At 37.9% G+C, this 24,867-nt stretch overlaps 2 protein-coding genes across 4 annotated transcripts in view; both read right to left on the bottom strand.

Moving 5' to 3' along the window:
- LOC131941906 (GTPase-activating protein and VPS9 domain-containing protein 1) overlaps positions 1 to 13,389 on the bottom strand; it is a 29,334-nt gene extending 15,945 nt beyond the window's left edge. The window contains exons 1-13 of one of the 3 annotated variants that reach the window (XM_059301530.1): positions 13,353 to 13,389; positions 9,793 to 10,026; positions 8,178 to 8,828; positions 7,705 to 7,875; positions 6,956 to 7,042; positions 6,405 to 6,548; positions 5,835 to 6,060; positions 3,738 to 3,886; positions 1,835 to 1,994; positions 1,200 to 1,391; positions 883 to 990; positions 619 to 761; positions 14 to 118 (exon numbers count right to left, since the gene is read on the bottom strand). In XM_059301530.1, coding sequence (XP_059157513.1) covers positions 14 to 118; positions 619 to 761; positions 883 to 990; positions 1,200 to 1,391; positions 1,835 to 1,994; positions 3,738 to 3,886; positions 5,835 to 6,060; positions 6,405 to 6,548; positions 6,956 to 7,042; positions 7,705 to 7,875; positions 8,178 to 8,828; positions 9,793 to 10,005 — 2,349 coding nt within the window. In that variant the 5' untranslated portion in view covers positions 10,006 to 10,026; positions 13,353 to 13,389. Of the gene's footprint in view, positions 1 to 13; positions 119 to 618; positions 762 to 882; positions 991 to 1,199; positions 1,392 to 1,834; positions 1,995 to 3,737; positions 3,890 to 5,834; positions 6,061 to 6,404; positions 6,549 to 6,955; positions 7,043 to 7,704; positions 7,876 to 8,177; positions 8,829 to 9,792; positions 10,027 to 12,902; positions 13,000 to 13,352 lie in introns of those variants that run through there. The other 2 variants (XM_059301514.1, XM_059301522.1) reach the window with 2 other exon arrangements.
- Positions 13,390 to 19,078: 5,689 nt separating this feature from the next.
- Positions 19,079 to 21,906, bottom strand: LOC131941870 (galanin-like G-protein coupled receptor npr-9). The gene is made up of 3 exons (XM_059301436.1): positions 21,772 to 21,906; positions 20,749 to 20,905; positions 19,079 to 19,791 (listed from the first exon to the last, which is right to left on the bottom strand). The coding sequence occupies exons 1-3, from the start codon at positions 21,904 to 21,906 to the stop codon at positions 19,079 to 19,081; spliced, it is 1,005 nt and encodes a 334-aa protein (XP_059157419.1).
- Positions 21,907 to 24,867: the final 2,961 nt, after the last annotated feature.

Below are 24,867 nucleotides of genomic sequence, written 5' to 3'. Positions count from 1 at the left end.
AACTATGACCCACCTGCTCAAGGTCCTTTAGAAGTTCTGAATGTTTCTCATCTGTGTCACTAGCCAGTACATCAGTGCTCCAGGCATCACTGGCTGTTTCTGATATCTCAGAGAGAGGCTGGAACATTCAGTAAAGGGTTAATACAGGACCTATGGGGTTAAGTTAATGTTTCTGATATATCAGACAGAGGCTGGAACATTTTGTAAAGTAAAGGGTTAACTCAGGACCTATGGGGTTAAGTTGATGTTTCTGATATCTCAGACGGAGGCTGGAACATTTTGTAAAATAAAGGGTTAACTAGGATTTTATTCATTAAGTCAGCATAAATAATAGACCGAGAGTATAAATGCTATTGTTATTTTAAATCTACTAGTTAACAAGCAGGATGTGTTTGACACTTGACATAGTTTAACAACAGGACTTTCAACATTCTCTTACCCACCTCAGGTCATCCACATAGCTCTAATGTTGTTAATGCCACTCCCCTCTAACCTCAGCACCCCACTCACCCCTGAACCCAAGCAAGCCACTCACCTCTGACCCGAGCACTCCCCTATAACCCCAGCACACCTCTCCCCCCTGACCCCAGCACACCACTCCCCCCTGACCCCACTCACCTCTGACCCCAGCAACAGAGGCCTGGATATCTCCTCAGCCACCTCCTCCAGCCTGTCCACCTGGTTTTGTTCTGGTGGTTCCGAGTCACTGGCCAGGACGTCAGTGCTCCAGGTGTCACTGACAGTAGACTTGCATTCATCCCCTGGGTACAAACAACACAGTCATCACAACATTGAGTCAAGTCAACACAATGCCTAAAATATCATTTATCCACTCAATTCTTTAACAAACAGCAAGAAGGAGAATGATAAAAATAGACGTACTTTCCATAGCCAGCTCAGCTTTAATCTCAAACTTGCCAAACCTCTCTGTGACATCAACTCTGTTTTCTTTCCTCACAGTCTCGGGGACTGGAACTGGGAGCTGGGGCGCTAAAGGTGGGCAAAAAAAAAATACTCATTCAACATGTAATTTTATGCTGGGGGTGATATAATCAACACCTGTTAAATGTTATTTTTGCTACAGGCGAGAATAATCTACAGCTGTTAAACATAATTGAAACTAATAAACACCTGTTCAATGTAATGTAATCTACAGATGTGAAAACCAAAACAAAGAACCTAAACAAATAAAACCTGACCTGGTGGGTTTTCTTCTACACTGCCCGCCTGGGATAGGGGCGTGTCCCGTCCACTTATGGATGGCGAACCTCGGCCACTGACATTGGCTGACATCATGTCCGAAAAGTTATCCGTCTCCAGTTCATTCTCATCCTCAACAGAGTGGCTGGATGCTGCCTCAGATATTACCTCTTGGTAGTCACTAGCGTTGCCTGGAAACATTTTTATGCTTTACTAATTGTGTCAGCTATTGCTTAAAAGCTATATTTCTACAATTTTAACTCAAACAGTACAATGTAATTTTTTATCATAAAAATGTATTTAATGGGTGACACCATGGTTGAATGGTAGATAGAGCTTACAACTGCTAACCAGAAAGTCTCGAGTTTGAGTCCCAGGCTAGACTCTATAGGACATCCCTGATGGGTACAGGACAGACGTTAGGGTAATTAAGGCGGTTGCGCAAAGTGTTGACCATACAATCCCCCTGTATGCTAAGATCATTGAAACAGAAGAACTCTACTTCATCTGCCCAATGTGCCCCAATCATCCCTTCTGATTATAACTCTAAAAATATATTCAGACATCATCCATTTTACAGGTTGTAAAAGTTGTACACAGCTCTGATACTAAGTTAACAAAAACAATGTTTCACCTATAGACTCCTGGTCGTGCGAGAGTGAGAACCTAGTTCTCTTCTCCTGGATCTCTGGGTTGGGTGGGGCCTGTGGGGCTACTGTGGTCACTGTACTGCTGGGCTGGGAGGGGAGTGGGGAGTTTTTCTTGGTCTCTGTCTCAGACATGGAGGACAGCACCTGGAGGTTAAGACAGGCAAGATTATAGAGGACAGCACCTGAAGGTTAAGACAGGCAAGATTATAGAGGACAGCACCTGAAGGTTAAGACAGGCAAGATTATAGAGGACAGCACCTGAAGGTTAAGACAGGCAAGATTATAGAGGACAGCACCTGAAGGTTAAGACAGGCAAGATTATAGAGGACAGCACCTGAAGGTTAAGACAGGCAAGATTATAGAGGACAGCACCTGAAGGTTAAGACAGGCAAGATTATAGAGGACAGCACCTGAAGGTTAAGACAGGCAAGATTATAGAGGACAGCACCTGAAGGTTAAGACAGGCAAGATTATAGAGGACAGCACCTGAAGGTTAAGACAGGCAAGATTATAGAGGACAGCACCTGAAGGTTAAGACAGGCAAGATTATAGAGGACAGCACCTGAAGGTTAAGACAGGCAAGATTATAGAGGACAGCACCTGAAGGTTAAGACAGGCAAGATTATAGAGGACAGCACCTGAAGGTTAAGACAGGCAAGATTATGGAGGACAGCACCTGAAGGTTAAGACAGGCAAGATTGGAGAAAATGTTAACATTAACAGTTTAGTTTAAAAAATCTGTCCGTTGTCACTAGTTCACAGCTGTAAGTAAACAGGGCTGATCAATATTCAGTCATCTGGGTAGTAAAACATAACAGACAAACATACATTACAATAAATAACAAAGACATTGTCGTTGTGCAGCTGTACACAAATTTCATCTGATTTGATGGATTGTGTGGCCAGCTTTTTTACTTTCTCATATATAGAGTATAGAAAAAGCATTGTAATCATGCACACGATTTTGACAGTTTTCCCCAATTTTATTGTATGCGGAATATAAAGGATGCATTGTAATCTTACAAAAACACAAGCAAAACTAACAAAAAACAAACAGACCCAACACAAACAGAACTGACCCAACACAAACACGACACTAGAGCCAACACAAACAGAACTGACCCAATACAAACACGACACTAGAGCCAACACAAACAGAACTGACCCAACACAAACACGACACTAGAGCCAACACAAACAGAACTGACCCAATACAAACATGCCACTAGACCCAACACAAACAGAACTGACCCAATACAAACATGCCACTAGAGCCAACACAAACAGAACTGACCCAATACAAACATGCCACTAGAGCCAACACAAACAGAACTGACCCAACACAAACATGCCACTAGAGCCAACACAAACAGAACTGACCCAATACAAACATGCCACTAGACCCAACACAAACAGAACTGACCCAACACAAACATGCCACTAGAGCCAACACAAACAGAACTGACCCAATACAAACATGCCACTAGACCCAACACAAACAGAACTGACCCAATACAAACATGCCACTAGAGCCAACACAAACAGAACTGACCCAATACAAACATGCCACTAGAGCCAACACAAACAGAACTGACCCAATACAAACATGCCACTAGAGCCAACACAAACAGAACTGACCCAATACAAACATGCCACTAGAGCCAACACAAACAGAACTGACCCAATACAAACACGACACTAGACCCAACACAAACAGAACTGACCCAACACAAACAGAACTGACCCAATAAAAACACGACACTAGACCCAACACAAACAGAACTGACCCAATACAAACATGCCACTAGAGCCAACACAAACAGAACTGACCCAATACAAACACGACACTAGAGCCAACACAAACAGGTCAGCTCAAACATGACCAACCTTTTTCTCACTGAGCATGCCAGGACAGTCACCGGGTGGGTAGATGGAGATGACCAACACGTCCCCACCTGTGGCTGCCTCACTCTCCTGAGGGTCAGCCAACAAGGCATCGAGCGCAGGGGCGTTGGTCACTGACTTTTTCTTTTTAACTGCTGGAATTAAATTACCCAAGCTTCAATTACTGTGTTACGTATATTGTAAATTAATATAAAATCAATTTATTGAAACTTTGTATCTTATAATCTTGCTTCTTGTTTATGACACACAAAATAAAGTTTCTAGTATTAACGGCATCGTTACAGCCGACTAGAAAATATCTAGTATTAACGGCAGCGTTACAGCCGACTAGAAAATGTCTCGTATCAACGGCAGCGTTACAGCCGACTAGAAAATATCTAGTATTAACGGCAGCAGTCATCGCCGACCGGAAAAGACTTAGATCTAGTATCAACAGCCACAAAACTTGTGAACAGTGCTGCAGACATCATGGCCATAAATAATGAAGTTAAAAATACAGTGATATAGCTAGGAGAGAAGTTGAGAGAACTTGCTAGCTACAAAGTTGACTACATTAGCATATCAAGTAAGTTATCAAATTTTAGAGCTACAATATTAGCATCTCAGTCCTTGAGCACATCAGAAGCAAATCATTGCGTCGCCACTAACATGAAAGCTCTAGCTACTGTCCTACTTGCAGAAGACCTAGTCAACCAGACACGCCATCTAGGCAACAAGTCAACAGAGTGGAGAACTAGGTCAAGGGCAGCTGAGCAGAAGGTAACTTTAATCCAGAATCAAGTTAATAGTCGTTTCAAAGATACTAATGAGACTTTAATCATAGTTAAAGACTGTGATGTCAAGATAGCAGGATCGAAACAAAAATGTTTTGACTCCAGAGCCAGAGCTGAGCAGAAGAGCCAGAGCCAACGTCAGAGCCAGTGCCAGAGCCAGAGCCAAAGTCAGAGCCAGAGCCCGTGCCAGAGCCAGTGCCAGAGCCCGTGCCAGAGCCAAAACCAAAGCCAGAGCCGGAGCCAAAACCAGAGCCAGAGCCAAAAGCAGAGACAGAGCCGAAACCAGAGCCAGAGCCAAAACCAGAGCCAGAGCCAAAGAGAGATCCAGATCGACATCCAGAGCCAAAGACTGTACCAAAATTAGAGTGGTGTACGAACTTGTATTATCTGAACAGCTTCTAGTTTTCATTATGTCATCATTGACTAGGTTTATTTCAATATATCTCACTTCATAAAACGAAAGGAAAGTAACATTGTTCTGATGTCTTGTGATTCAATTCAAATGCTTTATTAATGACAAATGTTTTTAAAAACCTTGTTGACTTATAGACTAGACGTATACAGCTATAAGTAGTTAATTCATGCGTACGTCCAACATTTTATTGTAGAGATATAATTTTTTACCCGCCATCATTTATTTATAGGGAGATTTAAAGCATGTAAAAGGTCAGATAAATATTGTATTAACATTTTTACTGTACATGTTAAGTAGTTGTGCAGGATAGACCTTAGAAATGCTGTTTAATTTAAGGGAAAATAAGAAACCTCTTTTTTTTAGGGGGGAGGTGTGACGTGGCCTAGATGTTCATAACGAAAGCGTGTAGGCACGGAGAGATTGGGTGTGAGAGTCGCCTCCCCTGAGAAGTGTGCCAGCGAGAAAAAGAAGTGTGTAATCAGTGTGTGATATGGTCAGCAGAGCGTAACCTGAGTTTGTCTGAAGAAGGAGGAGTGTTTTGTAGTTGAAGGTGATCTGTGTTTTCTCGGTTGTACTTGAAAGATTATATTTTACTGTGATCAATGAACGTTGGACTCTGTTTTTAATTGTGTTATGGCTAGTTCCCAACATTAAATAGCCCACTGACCATAACAAAAGTGACTAAAATTTTACAACAAGAAATTCTTCCGAATAAGGTAAACTAGTAAACATGTATGTCATTTTTCCCTCCACTGTCAATTTTCTCATATTAAAACAAGCAAAATAATTTTGTTATTATATAAGAACATCTTTTCTTTCGTATCAGTGTCAACATTAGAGAAATGATTTTTTCAAACTTGTGTAAACTTTACGTAAGAAATGAAACTTTACTTCTTGATTTCAAGGATTTCCTGTCAGAGGTGGGTGTCCCAGGGGAGTCTGCGGACCCCGGTAACCCTGATGATGGTGTGATGACCCCTGAACCCCCAGGCATTGAGAGGTTGTCAGCAGCTGATGGGGGCATGTCAGCAGGGAGGGCAGACAACAGCTGCTCCAGCTGTTTCTTGTTGGGCGTCTTCTCATCCAGCTGGCAGGTGGAGTTTCTCAAAAAACCAATCTGGGGGACGAAACAAAACAAAAATCATTCAAACAAACAGGAAACACAGCATGCTCTATCTGTTGCTTTAACCATTATAGCAATAATTTTCTTTTTATTTCTAATAATACTACCAGTTTGGTGTATTTTTAAGTGATGTTTACAAGTGAGTTATACCCCCTATCAAAATTAAGAATGGCTTAAACAAAACAAACATTTAGAAATTAAAACTACCTAATTATATTACAGCACTCAAACAAAATAAATGAGATTTAATGAAATATTATTTTGATGGTGATATTTTGTTTTGAATTGAATAAGGGATACAACTAGTAATGAAAAAAGCAAAAAGGGAGAAAACTCACCATTTGCCTTACATCCCCTGACATCAACAAGACAGCAGATCTAGTGGCTCCTGTACCTTGTGACTGCTGCACTGCTGTCTGCTGCTCTGTTATGTCTTCCCAGGGTCCTTCTAGGAACAAATCTAACACAGACGACATACAGCCCTGAAAGTAAACAAACTTTTTATAGGAACAAATCTAACACAGATGACATACAGCCCTGGAAGTAAACACAAACTTTTTATAGGAACAAATCTAACACAGAAAATATATCCCTGAAAGTAAACACATTTTTTAGCTCTCGGTAATATTGTAAATAATCATTTTTACACAAAAATTCTTTGGGAAAATTTTAAATTTTATCAAACTAATTTATGAAGAATATTTGAACAAAGACTTTAATAATGATGTTTAAAAATAATAACACTAATTTAAAACAGTTTACATGATTAATAAAATTTGACTTATTTTACAAATGCTGTCATGAATATGTAACGCAACCCTTTAGGGCACCATATACTCATTTATATTCACCTGTAGCAATAGTTTCTCAGTACAGGTTGAGTACTAACCTTTTCAAATTTCCCATAGAGATCTTTGACTTTAGGATCTATCTCCTCCCACTGTGATATAGCTAAGACCTGAATGATCTGAGCCATCTGATGGTAGAACATGTTAGACTTTAGAATATACAACATATAGGTGTTTAGATAATATAACACTTTAGAATATACAACATATTGGTGTTTAGATAATATAACACTTTAGAATATACAACATATTGGTCTCAAGTTTAGATAATGTAACACTTTAGAATATACAACATATTGGTATAAAGTTTAGATAATATAACACTTTAGAATATACAACATATCGGTCTAAAGTTTAGATAATATAACACTTTAGAATATACAACATACTGGTCAAAGTTTAGATAACATAACACTGAGTTAAACTGAAAATATAATCCTTTCTAAGTATAAAAAATCTTGTTGAAGACTATATAGCGTATCACATAAAACTTATTTAGGTAAAACACACAGTTTAAAGAAACAGAGAAAATATGTTTACACTGTAGTAAATTAAAGACAAATTGCCTGAAAGTTGACCAAGTTAGTTCTTAGAAAGGACCAATCAGTTCGCTCTTAGAATGGACCAATCAGTATGTTTTAAAAATGGATCAATCAGTATGTTCTTAGAATGGACCAATCAGTACGTTCTTCGAATGGACCAAGAAAAATGGTCAAGAAATAGAGCGAATAGTTCAGAGCGTGGACCAAGGCAGTTTTAAAAATTCCAGGCTTAAAAACTTTGACCCTACCTGCATGAGGTTGTGTCTTGCGATGTGGCTGATGGGGACATCGGAGGTGATACCATGAGGCTCTGGATCACAGATGGCTGGACAGATGAACAGAGGGAAAACTAGATCTGCGCAGCTCGCTCGCACTTCCTGCATGCTCACCTGACCTCTCTCGGTCAGCACACGATACACCTGGTCAATAGAGCAGGGCACATTTCACTTACACTGTCTGCTGAAGTTTGTCTTTCAAATTGGCAAAATAAAATTCCTATTTATTGCCACACAACTCTCAACCAGGTACTTTTCAAAACAGCTATATGGCATAATTTTCCATTAGATTACAAAATATTTGTAGACAATTTATTATGTTCTTTTCTACAGTTCTATACTATTTGTGCTGCAAATTTACAAAAATAATAAATAAAGATAATAAATCCAAATAAACAACATATTTTTCTAGGATTAAAATAGATAACAAAACTAAATAAACCTACCTGTGATACTAGCCAGCCTAAACTAGGAGGAAAACAGTGAATATTTGCCTTGATACTGTTGATAAACCTCACAGCCAGAAACACCAACTTATCAACAATGTACGACCTGTACTGCGCCAGCTTCTGGGCGTGCTCTTCTGTACCCGGCTCACCAAAACGACGCAGCTTCTCCGCCGGGGGAAACCTCACCATAGCTTTGTCTGGGTCGATATCAAAAAACCACTCGTCTTCCATTAAAAGTCTCATGATAGGGTCATACAAAGCAGCAGTTAAAAACAACCGCGCAGAGAATAAACTTTCACAGTAGTGTTTGTATACTAAAGAAAAAGACATGTTCTGTCTGCGAATCAACCTCCTGGGGTTCTCACTGTTCGCTAACTGGCTGTCAAGCAAAGCTTTCAGCAGACGCAACACCGCCTGCTCATCCTCCTGGAAGATGCAGTTGCCGTAGATGGACGTGACCATCAGGCTGATCATCCTGGGCACGTTGAGGCGAGAGAGTTTCTCAGCCTCGCTGATGATGTAGGCCACGAGGTTGGGGTTTTCATACAAAAACTTCAACAGCTCACCGTACTTGGTGTCGTGGTAGCTGAAAACTTTGTACGAGTCAACAAAGTTGGTTGACTCTAGCTGGTTGTTGGTGGTGTATACCTGCAACATACACACGGACATGTTTACATCATATGTCAACTTGTATCAAAATAAAAGTTAGATTAAATCTAAAATAAAGTTTCCTCATTTTTTTTTTTTTTAAATCAACATATAAATGATGTGTTTACATAACAGTGGTCTCTGCATGCCACTCATAAGAAAATTTTAAAACAAATGTAGGCCTATATTTTAATCATTCTTATTCTAATATGGAATTATTAACACATTGAATAAAACAACATAGTGGATATACAGTAAAACTATATCAATATTTGTGTTGACATTGATAAATCACTGTGTAAAATAACATGTCAGAAGAAGAAAAAAATCAAAGCTTTCATCAAAAGGCCATCAGTAAGTAATCAAATTACTCTTGGTCACAGGTGTTATTGATTTGTGAGCATTGATGGAGATACACAGACAGATCACAATGTCACTTCATTATCAGGGGACAGCATTCTCCACAACAAAACAAAGCTACTACCCTCCCTTATTGTCCTACTGGAATAAACATTAACATTAGATGCACCAAACATCTAGTGGGTTGATTTTCACACATCTAGCAATAAGACTTTGCGCATTAAAAACAGCAAAATTAAAATGTGGGTCCTTTGTTGAATAAGAATGTCAGTATGAATATGAAATAGAAGATTTTTAACAGTTGTATAAATAGTAACAAATAAGACCATATAATGTTCATTTTACTACTGAATACAAAATGATAGAATCAAAAAGGTTTACAGTGTGTTTTAAAAAATTAGTGGATAGTTAAACAGTGTAAAAACAAACAGTATAGTACAAACTTCTATCATTCAAACTCACTTACGAGTTTTAATTAATTTAATATATCTACTAAACGTATTTGCACTAAGCACTGTCAATACCTTGTGCTTTTTTCTATTTATTAAACTACGATTTTCACTTAATATTTTATGAATACATTTTAAACAAAATTAAAGCTTACTTCAAAACTCTCTCCGGCATTTGTCCCCTGATCTATATATTGCTGCAGGTTAACTTTCTGCTGCCTGGCTATCCATGCGTTGTGGAAGAGTCTCTCAGACAGGAGTGTGACGCTCTGGTACAGGCGCTGCAGCTGCTCCCTCTCAGTGGACACAAACAGATGCTCATGCTGCAGATGTTGGCTCAGCTCCACCAGGTCTGATGTTAGACTCATCTTATCCTCACCCCCTCTGTACTGCAACAGACAAGATTTTTCCTGCTAATTTTAAAACAGTTGTGTATATTCTGCTTTAAGAATGTGTTGGATGCTAAAATATATAAATAAACATATTTACAGAGTGAGCACACTAGACATTGACAAGCACTTAAAAAACTTAGGGTTAATATAAATCTGTTGTTTATTTATTGCCTATGTATAAAACATTTTCAATTCAGAAAATCTACACCGTAATTCACCTTTTTAAAAAATACTCTAATATTCATGTTTTTTTTAAACATTTTTTTCACATTTGAAATCTTTAATTCTAGTCTCTGAGAAAGGTTATAATCTATTAATCATGCTAAAGCCCCAATTTGAAAATAATAATCTGTTTAATCTTCAACACTTTAATTGAGTTTTTCACTATAGCAGCAAAGGCAACTCAATGTAAACAACATCTACATACAAAAGAGAACACAAGAGAACAGTCAACAAAGTTTCAAGGATAATTTACCAACACAAAAACACCAAACAGGATACTAAGTTTTATTTGTACTATAAAACCTACACACAGAATTTTATAAGGAACCAAAACATTAGGATAAATTAAAGTAATTTAGTAAACATTTATTTACCATTCCATAATGGAATAAACAAATTTACTGAATAAATATGAAATACACACTGTACAGGCATAAAAATAAATAAGGTTGAAGAATCAGACTATGGTAGGTTTACACAGACAGAAATAACAAAACTGTGTTACACACAAAAAAACATTAAAAAACCATTGAACCATAACAAAGGTAGTGTCAGTTTAAGAAAAATGGAAGGGGGCCAGGAAAGTTTGTAATATCCAATCAACTAGTTTAGCCCCTGTATCTGACACATACCTGGCCTAGAATCAAAGCTATATCAATGACTACATACAGCCATGCATGCTAATCCTTGCCAAAAAGTCAGTCTATATTTATTTGAACACTAACATTATGTAAAACAGCAAGGCACATTTTAATGTTAACAGTAACAAACTGTGTCACAGTGGCTTTGTGTTATGAGACAATTTAAAAATAAACATGTTAGTCCATGCATTTCAGAGACAATAAAATGAAGAATAAAGAGAAACAGTTTTATTAGAGGGGGGGGGGGGCAGTGTAATCGACTGGGTGAGTGGTTAGCTGCTAGCCATAGGGTTTCAACTTGTTACTGTTGGACACCCCTGAGTCTTGCAACTTTGATGGGCATCTTTTACAGAGACGTTGCATTTTTTTTTCCTAATGAATCTCTATCACGTTTCAGTCATATCAACTTTGGAACACAATCTTCAACTGGTAAATTAATCAGAACAATTTTTTGTGCTAGAAGAAGCTTTTTATTCTGTTAAGATGCAAGACATTTGAATTATTTTTTGCTTTATCTAAAAATGCATCAGACTTTATGTGTTGTCATTTACACAATATTAAAAGTCGATATTTCACTGTGCAATGTGCATACAAAATATTATTGATAGCCTAATAAAACATTTATTTTGTTTTTACTATCATAACCGATGCCCCATTTAAGCACCCCCCCCCCTACATTCTTAAAATATACCATCAAAAGAGCCTCAGTGGTCAGCTGTCATTATCATTTTATCACTGTCAATGAACTTCTTAGTCAATAGTAGTATTTCTCAGTTAAGATGAGCATACATAAATTTCTCTCAAACCGATGGTGATAAAAACTCTACACTGATGTATGGGCAACTTTAGATTAGCTCTAGCAGCCCTTTGAAAATTGATTTAAAATGAATGATGTTAACCCTCCAGGTGGAAGGGGTGGTCAGACTTCTGTAATGTGTGATAAGGGGTGCAGTAAGTTTTGAAACTAAATCAGTTATTGTTCATTTTTTAAAGACACAATTTTAAGAGTAACTGATGAAGATATTTCTAATGTTGACAAAAAAAAATAACTCCGAGAGGTAACTGCAGTGAGCAGATTGCAGACTTCACAAGGTGACACCAATTGAGGGGGTGTCACTGATTAAATTGTGGAAAAATCTATTTTAGAGAGAAAAGAAAGCTTTCTGACTTTCTATGTTTAAACTGTTTAAATATAGCTGGAGAGGTGACACCTTAAGTTACCAAACTGGATGACACCTAGCCTAGAGACGCTACTGGCTATCATGATTGTCAGATCTCCAGATTCCTTCAGAGCCTTCACAGCTCCCGAATACAGCTACCGCTACTCCATAATCAAGTGTTTGGCCTGGCTAGGTGGGATCTTTGAAATGTTTTAGCACTCAATGATCTGGAGCTTCAAATGTATCTAATGTGCAAGTGGCTAAAAAAATTTTTTAAATGTTCTTTTAAAGTTAAGCCTAATCAAAATTATTCAGCTAATCTAAATAAGTGGATGATTGGGTATAACTGATGTCTGATAACAGACTCTTATGAAAATAAGTGTTAGGTTGTAATGTTATAAGTAGCATAGACTCGTCTAGTTTTATGGTTAGAAATTAGGGTTAGGTTTATGGTAGAACTAATATGGGGTTGATGCTGACATTCTAGAAGTAAGTAGGCCCTAATAAATAAATAGGCTAATTATTTTAATAGCACAAAACATGGCTTTTAATTATTGGAAAGTAAGATGCCCTGTAGCTTTCCCCAGTCTCACAGCCAACTTGACCAAGACGGTCCAAGAAATTTTGCTGATAAGGACTGCACATCTAGAATCTAGACCTAGACTCTACTCACTAAGTCTAAGTAAGTAGATTAGTAAAAATAACACAGAAAAGGGGGAGGGGTCTCAAGATAAAAAGTAGAAATAAGAAATCATTTTCCTACGATTATATACGTTTACGTTAGTAATAACTTAGCGTAATGCATGCAAATTATGTTAGCATCTAAAATATGATACATTATTATGTTTACCAAACTAATTTCTTTTTAAATACTGATTTTCAATGCACACAAATAAACTTGAAGAATACGGTTTATCCATCCACGCATAGGTCAGATTATCAACACAATTTACAAACATACAATGCGCATGCGTTTTGGGAGACATAAACATCCGGTATGAGTAAAATTTATTTAACTTGTCTTTGAACTATAAACGTACAACATATAATTTGTTGTTTTTAGTTTAAATTAGAGATATCTAAGAGTAGAAATCATAGGACATTTTTAATATGTGTTATTTGTATTTATATTTTATGTGTATACAATATTTTAATAACTACTCCCTTTTTAAAAAAGCGATCTGTAGGCTATTAGGACTATTATTGTACTTGTAACTCAGGATCTAGCCTACATAAACTGACTAGATTCTAGTTCTAGATTCTAGATCTAGTAGAAAAGTATCACAAGTATACCACTCACCTTGCTAAAATTTATTTTATAGTTAATAATAGATCTAGTTCGCTTACGCCCAAATAATTAGTTAAAGTCCTAGGCCTATACTATATATATATATATTATATACTATATAATGTATATAATATAGACACTACTTACTTAGTACTACTAAGGCTAACAACTAAGGTAATATGAACGTAGCATGTAATACTATTCTAGATAATAGATCCGTAGATTATGGGCGAGTTAATACGTTTTTATTGTTTAAAGGTGTGAAACACAGCAACCCAAAGTAACAGTCTTAGGCCTACTTGATTATGTTTCTTCTTAAAATAAAAACCCAACCTTTCCTGAATCGTGCATTACCAGAAGATCCTGTGCGCCATACACCATGACTCATTGTTTGTAACGTGTGTCCTTGTGAAGGTGTTTTGTTTTGTTCTAGCCTACTAGGGCCTAGTTTTGACTCATTGATGTATAGTACCCGTGTCTGTTTTAATGTACAATAAACCGGGAGTGATCTCCCCTAAACTTTCTCGAATATTCTTATATAAAACAACAGGGGATGGGAACTCGGGATATATTTATGTAGTGTTGTCAGCATTTTGCCCACCCGCCTTTACTCGATTGCGTGCGCTTCAGAGCTGTGTTGGTTGACTCCATGTGGATCAAATTAAAATGTGTTGACAGATAGGCTACATCAGACAGGTAGGTGACATAAGTACATGTAGACCACAACAGACAGGTATACCACATACCACATCAAACAGTTGGGCGACATGTGATTCCGCCGTGAATATTGTGCGCTATCGCCTGTATCAAGTTTATGTGAATCCAGAAGGAAACTAATTCACCCACAGCTAATGTATTTTAATCTGGAGATTATCACCTGGTCATGAGAACCAAATTACTTGATCAACCCCAACCACAAATGCATGTTACTACTTTGAGATCGCCAGTAGTTTACCAAAACGGCTTTTAACACACGCACACGCACACGCACACACAGACACACAGACAGACACAGGCATACCCGCGTTTACTTATGCTGGCATTACGAAATTTTAAAATGTGGATCCAAAATTGGATTTCCCTCAGTAAAGGACATCCAGGTGTTCTCAGAGAATAACGCACAGAGGGTCCCTGATTTTAACTAGTCTGTCGTGTGTTTCGGTGGGTCTTTTAATTTTATGGCGAACCCGCTGAAACTGTTATTGATTGACTTGTGCTATTTGCACACCTTTCAAACATTGCATTAGACACTGTTTACCAAAACCGGGCCTGTAAAACATTATCCTAATGAGTTAACTACGTCATTGGCATACCGATGTTAACAAAATTAACACCCGAAAAGAATTGGACCTAGTGCCGCTCATTTGGTCACCGTTTGTTGAATAGGTAGCGAGTATGTAGGTTTATAATTTTCAAGGTATTATTAATATATAAAAATATAAAAAATCGCCTAAAATAATTTTATCCCCGTGGATCAAATTTTATTATTTCAACTTGGACTGAGTGTTCTCACAACGTTCTACGATGAATGATTCGCTGTGCATCAATTTCACTCTCCGTCGCCATGACGAGGAACTAATCAACCCTGATCACCCCGTACTGGATTTTCTCAAGACCATATCTGCTTTGATAACGTCTTTCATTGTAACAGCGAATACCGTTGTCATCACGGCTATGCTACGGTCAAAAAGCGAAGGTTCGAAACCCGTGGACGCCAACTGCCGATTGACCAGGCTTCTGATGACGTCATTGGCGTTTTCTGATCTTCTGATCGGCGTTTTCGTGATGCCGCTGGAAACTGTAGAACTATTTTACAACGGCAAGTGGAAAATGGGCAGCATTTTATGCGCACTCAAGATACCCGTTCACAACTACTTGTGCATTGTTTGCCTGCTGCATATCTGCTGTCTGTCAGTCGACAGGTTTCTGGCCGTTTGTAGGCCGCTCGTGTACAGACAACTCTCTCTAACAACTGGACATGTCATGATAGCGTTTTCCTGGGGAGTTCCCGTCCTTTTTGTTCTGCTGCCTGAGATTATTTCAGCGAAGAATCACTTCCTCGTAGACACCGAGGAATGCACCCTGTATCATCTAAACTGCCACCCGAACAAAGTCTTGATCCTCATATTTTTTATTTGTTTTTACGTTCCTTTTGTCGTGACTTTCGCTCTGTACTTCGTCATACTCCGTGAGGTGCATCTATTTTTTAAACGCAAAGCCGAATTTTTGAAACAATCTGGACACTCGCGTACACGTCTCCCTGGTTCTACGGCAACTGGAAATTTTCTTCGTGGTTTAGCCGTTGACGCAAAGTTTCGCAAAGATTTTTCTATTTGTTCCAGCCGCCTGAACGTAGAACATGTAGAACATCTTGCAACTTTTCAAGATCTGTCAACAAATTCTTGCGATAGGGCTTCCAACTTGCAAGGAAACCCTGATTGTTCCATGCCAACGCCTGCAAACGGGAATGAAAGAGTTTTTCCGAAGCCCCGGAACCTGAAAGCTTACAAAACTATCGGCAGCATTCTGGTTTGTTTCACGATGTGTTACATGCCTACATGGGTGACGATGGCGGTGCTTGTGGCGACCGGTAACCGTATGCCTCTGTGGCTGTACTGGTTCCTGGGTCTGGTGGCGTTCCTCAGCTCGGCACTCAACCCTCTGCTCTACTGCTTGACCAGATCCATCCGACGTGCTGTGCTTTCTCTGGTCTGGTCAAAGTTTGTTTAGCACTAGTATAGCGTTATGACTTGTGGCCAGATCAATTGGAGTTGCTGTGTACAAAATCGTTTTAACAGAAGTAACGTTAGGATTTGCGACCAGATCAATTTAACGCGCTGTGTTTTCTTTGTTCTGTCCAAAATCGTTTTAACAGAAGTAATGTTAGGAATTGTGGCCAGATCAATTGGAGGTGCTGTAGTTTCTTTGGTCTGCCAAAAAATTTTAACACAAGAATAGCTTTAGGAATTGTGGCCAGATTAATTTAAGGTGCCGTGCTTTCTTTGGTCGGGCCAAAATCGTTTTAACAGTAGTAACGTTAGGAGTTGTGGCCAGATCAATTTAACGCGCTATGGTTTTCTTTGATCTCCCCGGAAATCCGGAAATCTTTTTAATGACATAACTTGCAGCAAGCCCCCCTCCCCCCCCCCCCCCCGGCCCCAGCGCGCGGTGCTTTCTTTGGCCTGCTGAAAATCTTTTCAACAGAAGTAACGTTAGGACTCACAGACCTGGAGGCCGAGTCTTCTTGAAGAACTGAAGCCATTAGGGATGTCTTGGGCGATGGCAAAATTAATAGCCGGGGATCGGAAGAAATGGAAGGAAATGGTGGAGGCCCTATGTTCCATAAGGGGCAAAGAGGATTAAGTCAAGTCAAGTCAACGTTAGGACTCGTGGATAGATCAATTTGAGTTGCCGTGGTTTCTTTGGCCTGCTGAAAATCTTTTCAACAGAAGTAACGTTAGGACTTGTGGCCAGATCAATTTGAGTTGCCGTAGTTTCTTTGGCCTGCTGAAAATCTTTTCAACAGAAATAACGTTAGGACTTTTGGCCAGATCAATTTGAGTTGCCGTGGTTTCTTTGGCCTGCTGAAAATCTTTTCAACAGAAATAACGTTAGAACTTGTGGCCAGATCTATTTGAGTTGCCGTGGTTTCTTTGGCCTGCTGAAAATCTTTTCAACAGAAGTAACGTTAGGACTTGTGGCCAGATCAATTTGAGTTGCCGCGGTTTCTTTGGCCTGCTGAAAATCTTTTCAACAGAAATAACGTTAGGACTTGTGGCCAGATCAATTTGAGTTGCCGTGGTTTCTTTGGCCTGCTGAAAATCTTTTCAACAAAAGTAACGTTAGGACTCGTGGCCAGGAAATACAGGCCTATTGGATCAGCCGAAAATATTCTAAATAAAAATGTTTAGAACTAGTGGTCGGATAAATCCGACATAAATGTATTTACATTCATAACGTTACAACTCTTGATGATAAATAAAAGTTTGTCGTCTGTGTGGAATAAAATAAAACTGTATCACACGCTCTGAGGATTGGTTTGTGGTGATTTTCTTTTGTTTACGAAAACAAAGAATATACATGGTTTTTCAATTACGAAAACATTATTATTCTGACAAAAATGTTACGACTTTATTCACCATATTCAAAGACAAGGTAATTATTTTATCAGGACAGGAAAATAAAAAATAAAAAAACTCACTTCAGGAAAAGAAAAATAGCTAAAATATACATCAACCAAAGCTTTGTAATAAAACAAGACGTTGATGGAAAATACAACTAAACAACATTGACATTGAAGTCTTCTATTTAAAAACAAATAAATAATGTATTTATGGGTTCAATACGTTTTTCGAATCGTGATGCAGTGACACTGTTTTTTTTTTGTAATCCGTTGTTACTCATATATGACACGGGTAACTAGATTACTACAGTTGTTGCCCATATACGACACGGAGGTTGGTTCACTGGTTTCTCACATATCACACAAGCTGCCCACTGCCAACACTTTGTCAAAACTTTTGTTAGCAGAAACACATTTCAACTTAGTATAGTTGGCTGGCCTAATTGGTTAATTTAAACGAAATCAACAACACCCCCACCCCTCCCCCCTCACACACACACGAAAGCATGTTTGCAATTGGCAATACCAACATAAAAAGCAGACATTATAACAATGGATTAGTTACTTTAACTTTTGCTTAGGTTAAAGAAAATTTGATTAGACCTAAATTAGGTTAGTTTTAGGATTTCGCCAAAGTTATGTAGTTTTTCATTATGGATGTGTTATTTTAGCAGGATTGTTTTGGGCTAGTTTTGTTTCGTAAATGTATCAGTTAAATTAAAACTAAGGCTATTTTTAAACATCTGATTTGATAAAATTATAAATTACCACATTTGACCACTACGTAAGTTTGTCTTTTTTTTTTTAGAAACACCGCACTTTTAAAGTTGACATTAAATTATAATGCATATTCAGAAAACAAACACATTTTTTACAAGCTTTTATTTAACTCACTTCCTCTGTCGACAGTCTGTCGACATTCTGTCGACAGTCTGTCTGTCTAGATGGAAACGCAGGAGTGAAAATTCGGAAACTTCTACTTGACCGATACGATTCACACTTGGCACGTGGGTCAAGACATGAAGACAATGCAATCTGAAACTAAATTTGACTTAATTGGATGCCTAATTAATTTTTTATGAATTAATTAAAATTTGGACCGAATTAGTAGGCATGTCTAGCCAACCACACCACACGCGTCATCACCTTCAATAGCTGCGCCATCACGTAATGGCTGCGTTCAAAAACCATTGCGCGCCTACTGAACGTGATGTTCAGTAGGCGCGCAATGGTTTTTAGTCATGTAACTCTATTGTAAATAAAACATGTAAAGTACTGAAAAACAAATTCATAAAAAACGTTTTAATAACAAGCTTTTATGTAATGATGCACTAAAAAGTAGAAAATAAATTATAGACTACTATTTAAATAACTATAAAGAAAAGCGTGGGTGTCTTCCTTAACATTAGTAAAGGTATCCAATAGATACTAAAGTGACCCACGCTTTTCTTTATAGTTATTTAAATAGTAGTCTATAATTTATTTTCTACTTTTTAGTGCATCATTACATAAAAGCTTGTTATTAAAACGTTTTTTATGAATTTGTTTTTTCCACTTTTAAACCTGACGGTCATTGTATAGTAAACAAAAAAAAAATATTCCCTCCACTTTTATTTTAAACTTGGCGTTCATGATGAAATAGACAAGAAAACATTCCCTCCACTGCAGATTTAAACCTGACGTTCATTGTGTAGTAAACAAAAAAATTCACGGAGCTGTGGATTGCCTCGAGGGTGAAGACACCTGACCATATGACGTAATCCAGGTGTGAGTAAACACCTGTGATGCTGTACCTGGGCGAGAAGACCAGCTCCATCGCGAAATTGACGCAGCTGGGCAGCCCGCAGACGATGAGCACCAGGGACATGGACACAACCATTTTGACTATTTTTAGATCACGTGAGGTCAGGGCCTCCTTCTGACCTGCAACAGCGCCCTGCGTCAGCCTCCTGCGCCGCACCGATTGCGCTTTTAGCTGGTACACGGTTAGCGCCGTACACAGCACGTTAGTAAGGAACGCTGCGAACTGCCAAGTCACGTTCAACAGGTACCCCACTCTGTCTATCATGTAACTTTTTTCATTAAAAGTCCGGGCATAAATTGTCCGGTTTTTGCTGGGGGAGAATCGAGGTCCGAATGGGGCGCTGGCTAAAAGCAGCGAGACACACCCACAGGAGACGAGGGTGACGACCAACAGAGCGACGCACGTGCGACGTGGCGTGATGATGACCTTGACCCTGAGGGGCTGGGTGACGCAGAGACATCTCTCGATGGCGATGACGCAGGTGGTCCACCAGGCTACACGGATACAGATCCCGTGGGGGAGGGCTGGGGAGAGGTGAGGGCGATACATGAACTATTTATCTTGTATATTTGATAATGTAAGAACAATAATAATTAGTACGAGCCGACCCGCGGCATATCATATGCCGCTATTTAGATTCTAGTTGTTGTTTTTTTCTACTTTTCAGTAATTCATAATTTGTGAATTCGACGGTACCAATGCTGCCACTGAAAATATTTCTTTAAAACACTATAAGTAGCTCGATAAGCCCCCCCCTCCTCCCCCCCCTTCTCCGTTAAAGTAAACTCCACTTAGTTACTCCCCCCCCCTGCCCCCTACGTTTAAAATAGTTTCAAACTAAATTATCTGCCCCTAATAGTCGTCACTAAACCCGGCTCTGCTTGTAAACATTTAGCGTGAACCACAGCTCACCAGACCATGTAGGGGTGGCGGTGGTAGGGAGCGCGCTTACAGCTTGTTTTCTAGCGTCTCCCAGAGTAGAATTATATATATATATAGATTCCTTTCAGACGTTTTAGTCCGGGTGGGGGGCACTTAATATTTTCCGGGGGTGGGGAGTGACACAAGTAAAAGTATATATTTTCTATATCAATTCCATTTCATTGTTGTTGTTTTTTTTTAAAACGACGTAAAAGAATGGGTGGGGTTGTGACGAACATTGGAATGGGGATTAGGACACGTAGCATATCGATTTTTAACAACATAAAACTTTAAACTGTATGTTACAGCTAAAAAAGAACTATAAGGTATAGGTTTAAAATATTATACACATAGTTAAAAGAACGCTTAAATTATGGTAAAGAACTCTAAACACTATACGAACATCGAACTCTAGACAACCTCAATTGCAGTCACATTCTGGGCAACTTCAGCTGTAGTCAAATTCTAGACAACCTCACCTGTAGTCAAATTCTAGACAACCTCACCTGTAGTCAAATTCTAGACAACATCACCTGTAGTCAAATTCAGGACAATCTCACCTGCAGTTAGATAGTGGACATCCAGCACATCATACGGGAGATCTGTGGCCACCAGCAGAGGATTCAAACACACGGCCTCCCAGATCATGAAGAGAAGACTTCCAAGATCAGACATGGCGAGGACCAGAAGACAGATGGTCACACTGTCCTTCAAACCCTGTGGTCAATTGTGGATATAATCAGGATAATAATGGAAATAATCATGTGAAATATGGACATAATCAGGATAAATATGGACATAATTGGGAGAAATATTGAATCATGTGAAATATGGACATAATCATGAGAAATGTGGACATAATCAGGATAAATTGGAGATAATCAGGACCAATATGGACATAATTGGGAGAAATATTGACAGAATCATGTGAAATATGAACATAATCGTGAGAAATATTGACTGAATCAAGAGAAATGTGGACTCTTCATTTTTTACTTTCTCGTATATACGAAGTATAGAAAAAGTCTTGTAATCGTGCACAAAAATCACATTAAATTTGTACAGTTTTCACCGTTTTACTCCTCAGTCCTTCATCACATCCGGAGAGGACTTATTTTAATCGGGCAAAAATTATAAATCCAGATATATCACAATTTCTGGCGTTTTATGCGTAATGGTGTCGGAAAAACTGGATTATCCAATTCTGTCCGTATGTCTCTCTCTGTGTGTGTGTGTGTGTAAACACGATAACTTGTTGATGAAATTTCATATATAAGTATTATATCAAAATCGTAGATCCGTATCAACTTTTAAGCGATTTCCGAAAACCGGAAGTACTTTGAATTTGTCAAAAGCCTATAACTTGAGTACTATTTCAGATGGATAAATGAAATATCACATGTAAGTAAAAGATCTAATTCTCTGCCTTCTATCACATTTTGAGTAACTTCCGTTGACAGGAAGTAATAATCTTCGCTATTTACGATTTCTAAAAACAACGCATGTGAATTTATAAAGTACTAATAATATTCCGCACTATTTTGCACATTTTATATGACGTTCACTTGGTGTGCAATTCTTACCTGTTTAGTGAAGGCAATGATACTGATCACGTTCCCCACTGAGCCAATGACAGCGATCGTTGGATTGATGGACGCGTTCAGTACAATCTTGACAGTTTCCCTTACATCAGAGCTGACAAACGTCGAATTCTCCATCTTTGAAAATTACCTAAACACACAAACACAATAACAACAGTTTTTTATTCAACACCAAGCACTAAAATAAAATAGCTACACTCTTACGTTGCACCAACGTTTTCACCAGTTAGGCATCAATAAGTTTTAACTTGTATTGCCTGATCACGTAGCTCCGCTCCCAATCAGCAGAATAAATTTGACTAAAAACAAAAACTCAAGCGAATTCAAATTTCCGATAATACGCAAACATTTTAGCTTTAATTTCCTATCGGATTATAAACACAAAAGAGGCCACTTTTTTATCGCACGTTAAAACATGACAATCCAGATATACTGTTTTAAAACAGTGTTTCTTCCAGACTTTTTTCTCCGGGGGGGGGGGGGGCACTTGATATTTTCGGGGGGGGGGGGCGGTCAACATTCTCCGGGGTTGACGGACACTAGTAAAAGTATATTTTTATTATATAAATTCCGTCTCGTTCAGGGGGGGGGGGGGCGGTAGACTTTCTTCGGAGGAGCTCTGCCCCCCCCTCCCCCCCCCCCCCCCCCGAAGAGATGCCTGGAAGAAACTCTGTTTTAAAAATAAGCGTTTTGTTATAGGTACTTACTAGTAAAAATGTTTGACTTTTTAGAAAGTTCAATTTAAATAGGGAGGTTGAGTAATCATTGCACCATTAGATGGATTTGTCTTTAAAAATTCTATATTTTATTAAAATCTTGCTGCCAAAGTTAACAGTTTGTATTTATATATGTAAATGCATATATATATATATATATATATATATATATATATATATATATATATATATATATATATATATATATATATATTGTCATAGCTAATAGATCAGAGATTCTGCAATATGTGTAGAGTTTTAAATTAAATTAAATTGCGTAAATATGTAGAAAAAATGATTATGTTTTATATGAAGTTATTAGAAAAAATTTTTGAAGACGTTATTAAAATTAATGCCACATTCAGATGTAAAAAAAATTTTTTATTGAATAAGCTTATTTTATTATACAGCCCCAGATTTATTTCTGTGATTTTCAAAACACGGCGAATTAAAAGTTTAGATCTAGAATATCGTTGTTTTTTCTGTCGACTGTTGCTTAAATGATATGTCAGTTTGTTATCTATGTTAGGTCCGAAAAACTAGAAATAAGCTATCGGAAAAAGGTTGATTTTGGCCAAATCAAAATATATTTGTTAAAATCAAATCAAATATAACTCACAATGGATAATATATTTTTTTTACTGAACTGTTTCAGACCTTCAATATTTCCTATGAATCTTTGTTTCATAGCAATGTAAAATGTTTTATTAGGATTTAATTAAGTTTAAAACAATATTTGGTATAAATTTACTTTACGGTTAATGGAGGCCAATATGTCAAACTGCAGGTTCGATTCCCATTCAGTCATAATTATTTTTTTTGTCTTCCCACATAGATGAGTCACAGTGGGGAATCCCAAAATGGATGGTATTCATTGTTATTATTTTGAAGTTAACTTTACTAATTTATTATTCCCATTACTATTAGGGTCCAACAAAATATCAGATTTTTGCAGTTTGAGAATATGAAGAAATTAATGTTTGTATTCATTATAAAATTTACTGAATTTACTGATGAGGGCATATACCGCCGACTTTTTTGTTTTGAAAAAATAAATAAATAAATAAAAGAAAGCGATAGAGAAAGATAAACAGAGAAAGCGAGGGAAAATTAGTTTAAAATTATCAGTATGTTTCTTCAAGACTTTTTTCTCCGGGGGGGGGGGGGGGGGGGGTGGCACTTGAAATTTTCGGGGGGGGGGGGGGGGGCGGACACCCTCAAAATTATATATTTTCTATATAAATTCCCCGAAGAGATGCCTTGAAGAAACTCTGGAAAATGTACTAATACACAATCGGGTTCATGGGGCAATTATTTAAGGCAATAAATCAGTTTGGTTATTTAATAAATAAATTTGTTGATTAATATGTACGTTTTTTGTAATAGTATGCGAATGTTATATTTGATGTGAGGAAGTTACCACTAAAAGAATCACCCCCCCCCCCTCCTCCCCGCGAACGTCCGAAATATCGACTTATGACCTTATGACCCCCCCCCCCCCCCCCGCCCTTTTCTTTTCTCTCTTGAACGTCATAAATACATGTCACAACAGGACTGGGTGGGAGTGTGGGTCTAGGAAGAAAAAAATTCATTTGGTGTTTAAATTTAAAGGCTTTATAAAAGGTGGAGTATGGATGGTGGGTTATTGGTTTGTGTTGTGAGGTAAAGCCTACCTATCGTCTAGTGCTTTTCTAAAGTAATAATATATTCAGCTTATTTAAATCCAATCTAAATATTTAGGATCAGTCCGCATTTTTAAATATTAATTGCAAACATTCACACGAAAGTTGTTTATAAAGGACCAGCCGTGTTAAAATTAAACAGCTCTGGACACCACCTGATTTATACGAACAATACCACGTCGTAACGCGATCAGAAAATCTTCTGCCAAAAATGTCCCATTACTGTCGACGACTGAAGATCGACTCTGCATAATAAATTACTGTATGAGTATGTCCAAGTTTGATCAAAATCCCCCCCCCCCCCCCCCCATCATTATTGTTGACTTGGACTTAAAAAAAACATGTTTTGCCAATTTTGTTAAAACGGTCGTAAAAAGAATAAAAATGTAAAGCTGAAAAAAAAATCATAAATCATTAAATGTGATATTTTAAAAATCAATGTTTTACAACTATTTTCACAGGCAGAGAGCTTGAAAATACGTGTTTGCATTTAAGACCATATTTCTATTTATTTACATAAACGCGACATTTTAGTCTGAAGTTTAATTTTAGTTAGAAACACATTGATTTTCTGATATTTGCATTTACATAGTGCAGAATAATTACCAAGGCGAATGTTATTATATAAATTTACATCCTGAAACGGCGATGAATGTAAGTATGATAAAATATAATGACTT

The sequence above is a fragment of the Physella acuta genome, unplaced genomic scaffold (genome assembly GCF_028476545.2).
Source record: "Physella acuta isolate Inbredline_101_S28 unplaced genomic scaffold, ASM2847654v3 ptg000032l, whole genome shotgun sequence".
Lineage (NCBI taxonomy): Eukaryota > Metazoa > Mollusca > Gastropoda > Physidae > Physella > Physella acuta.
Note: the sequence above shows the minus strand (reverse complement) of the source record. Positions and strands in the feature narration are given on the sequence as shown.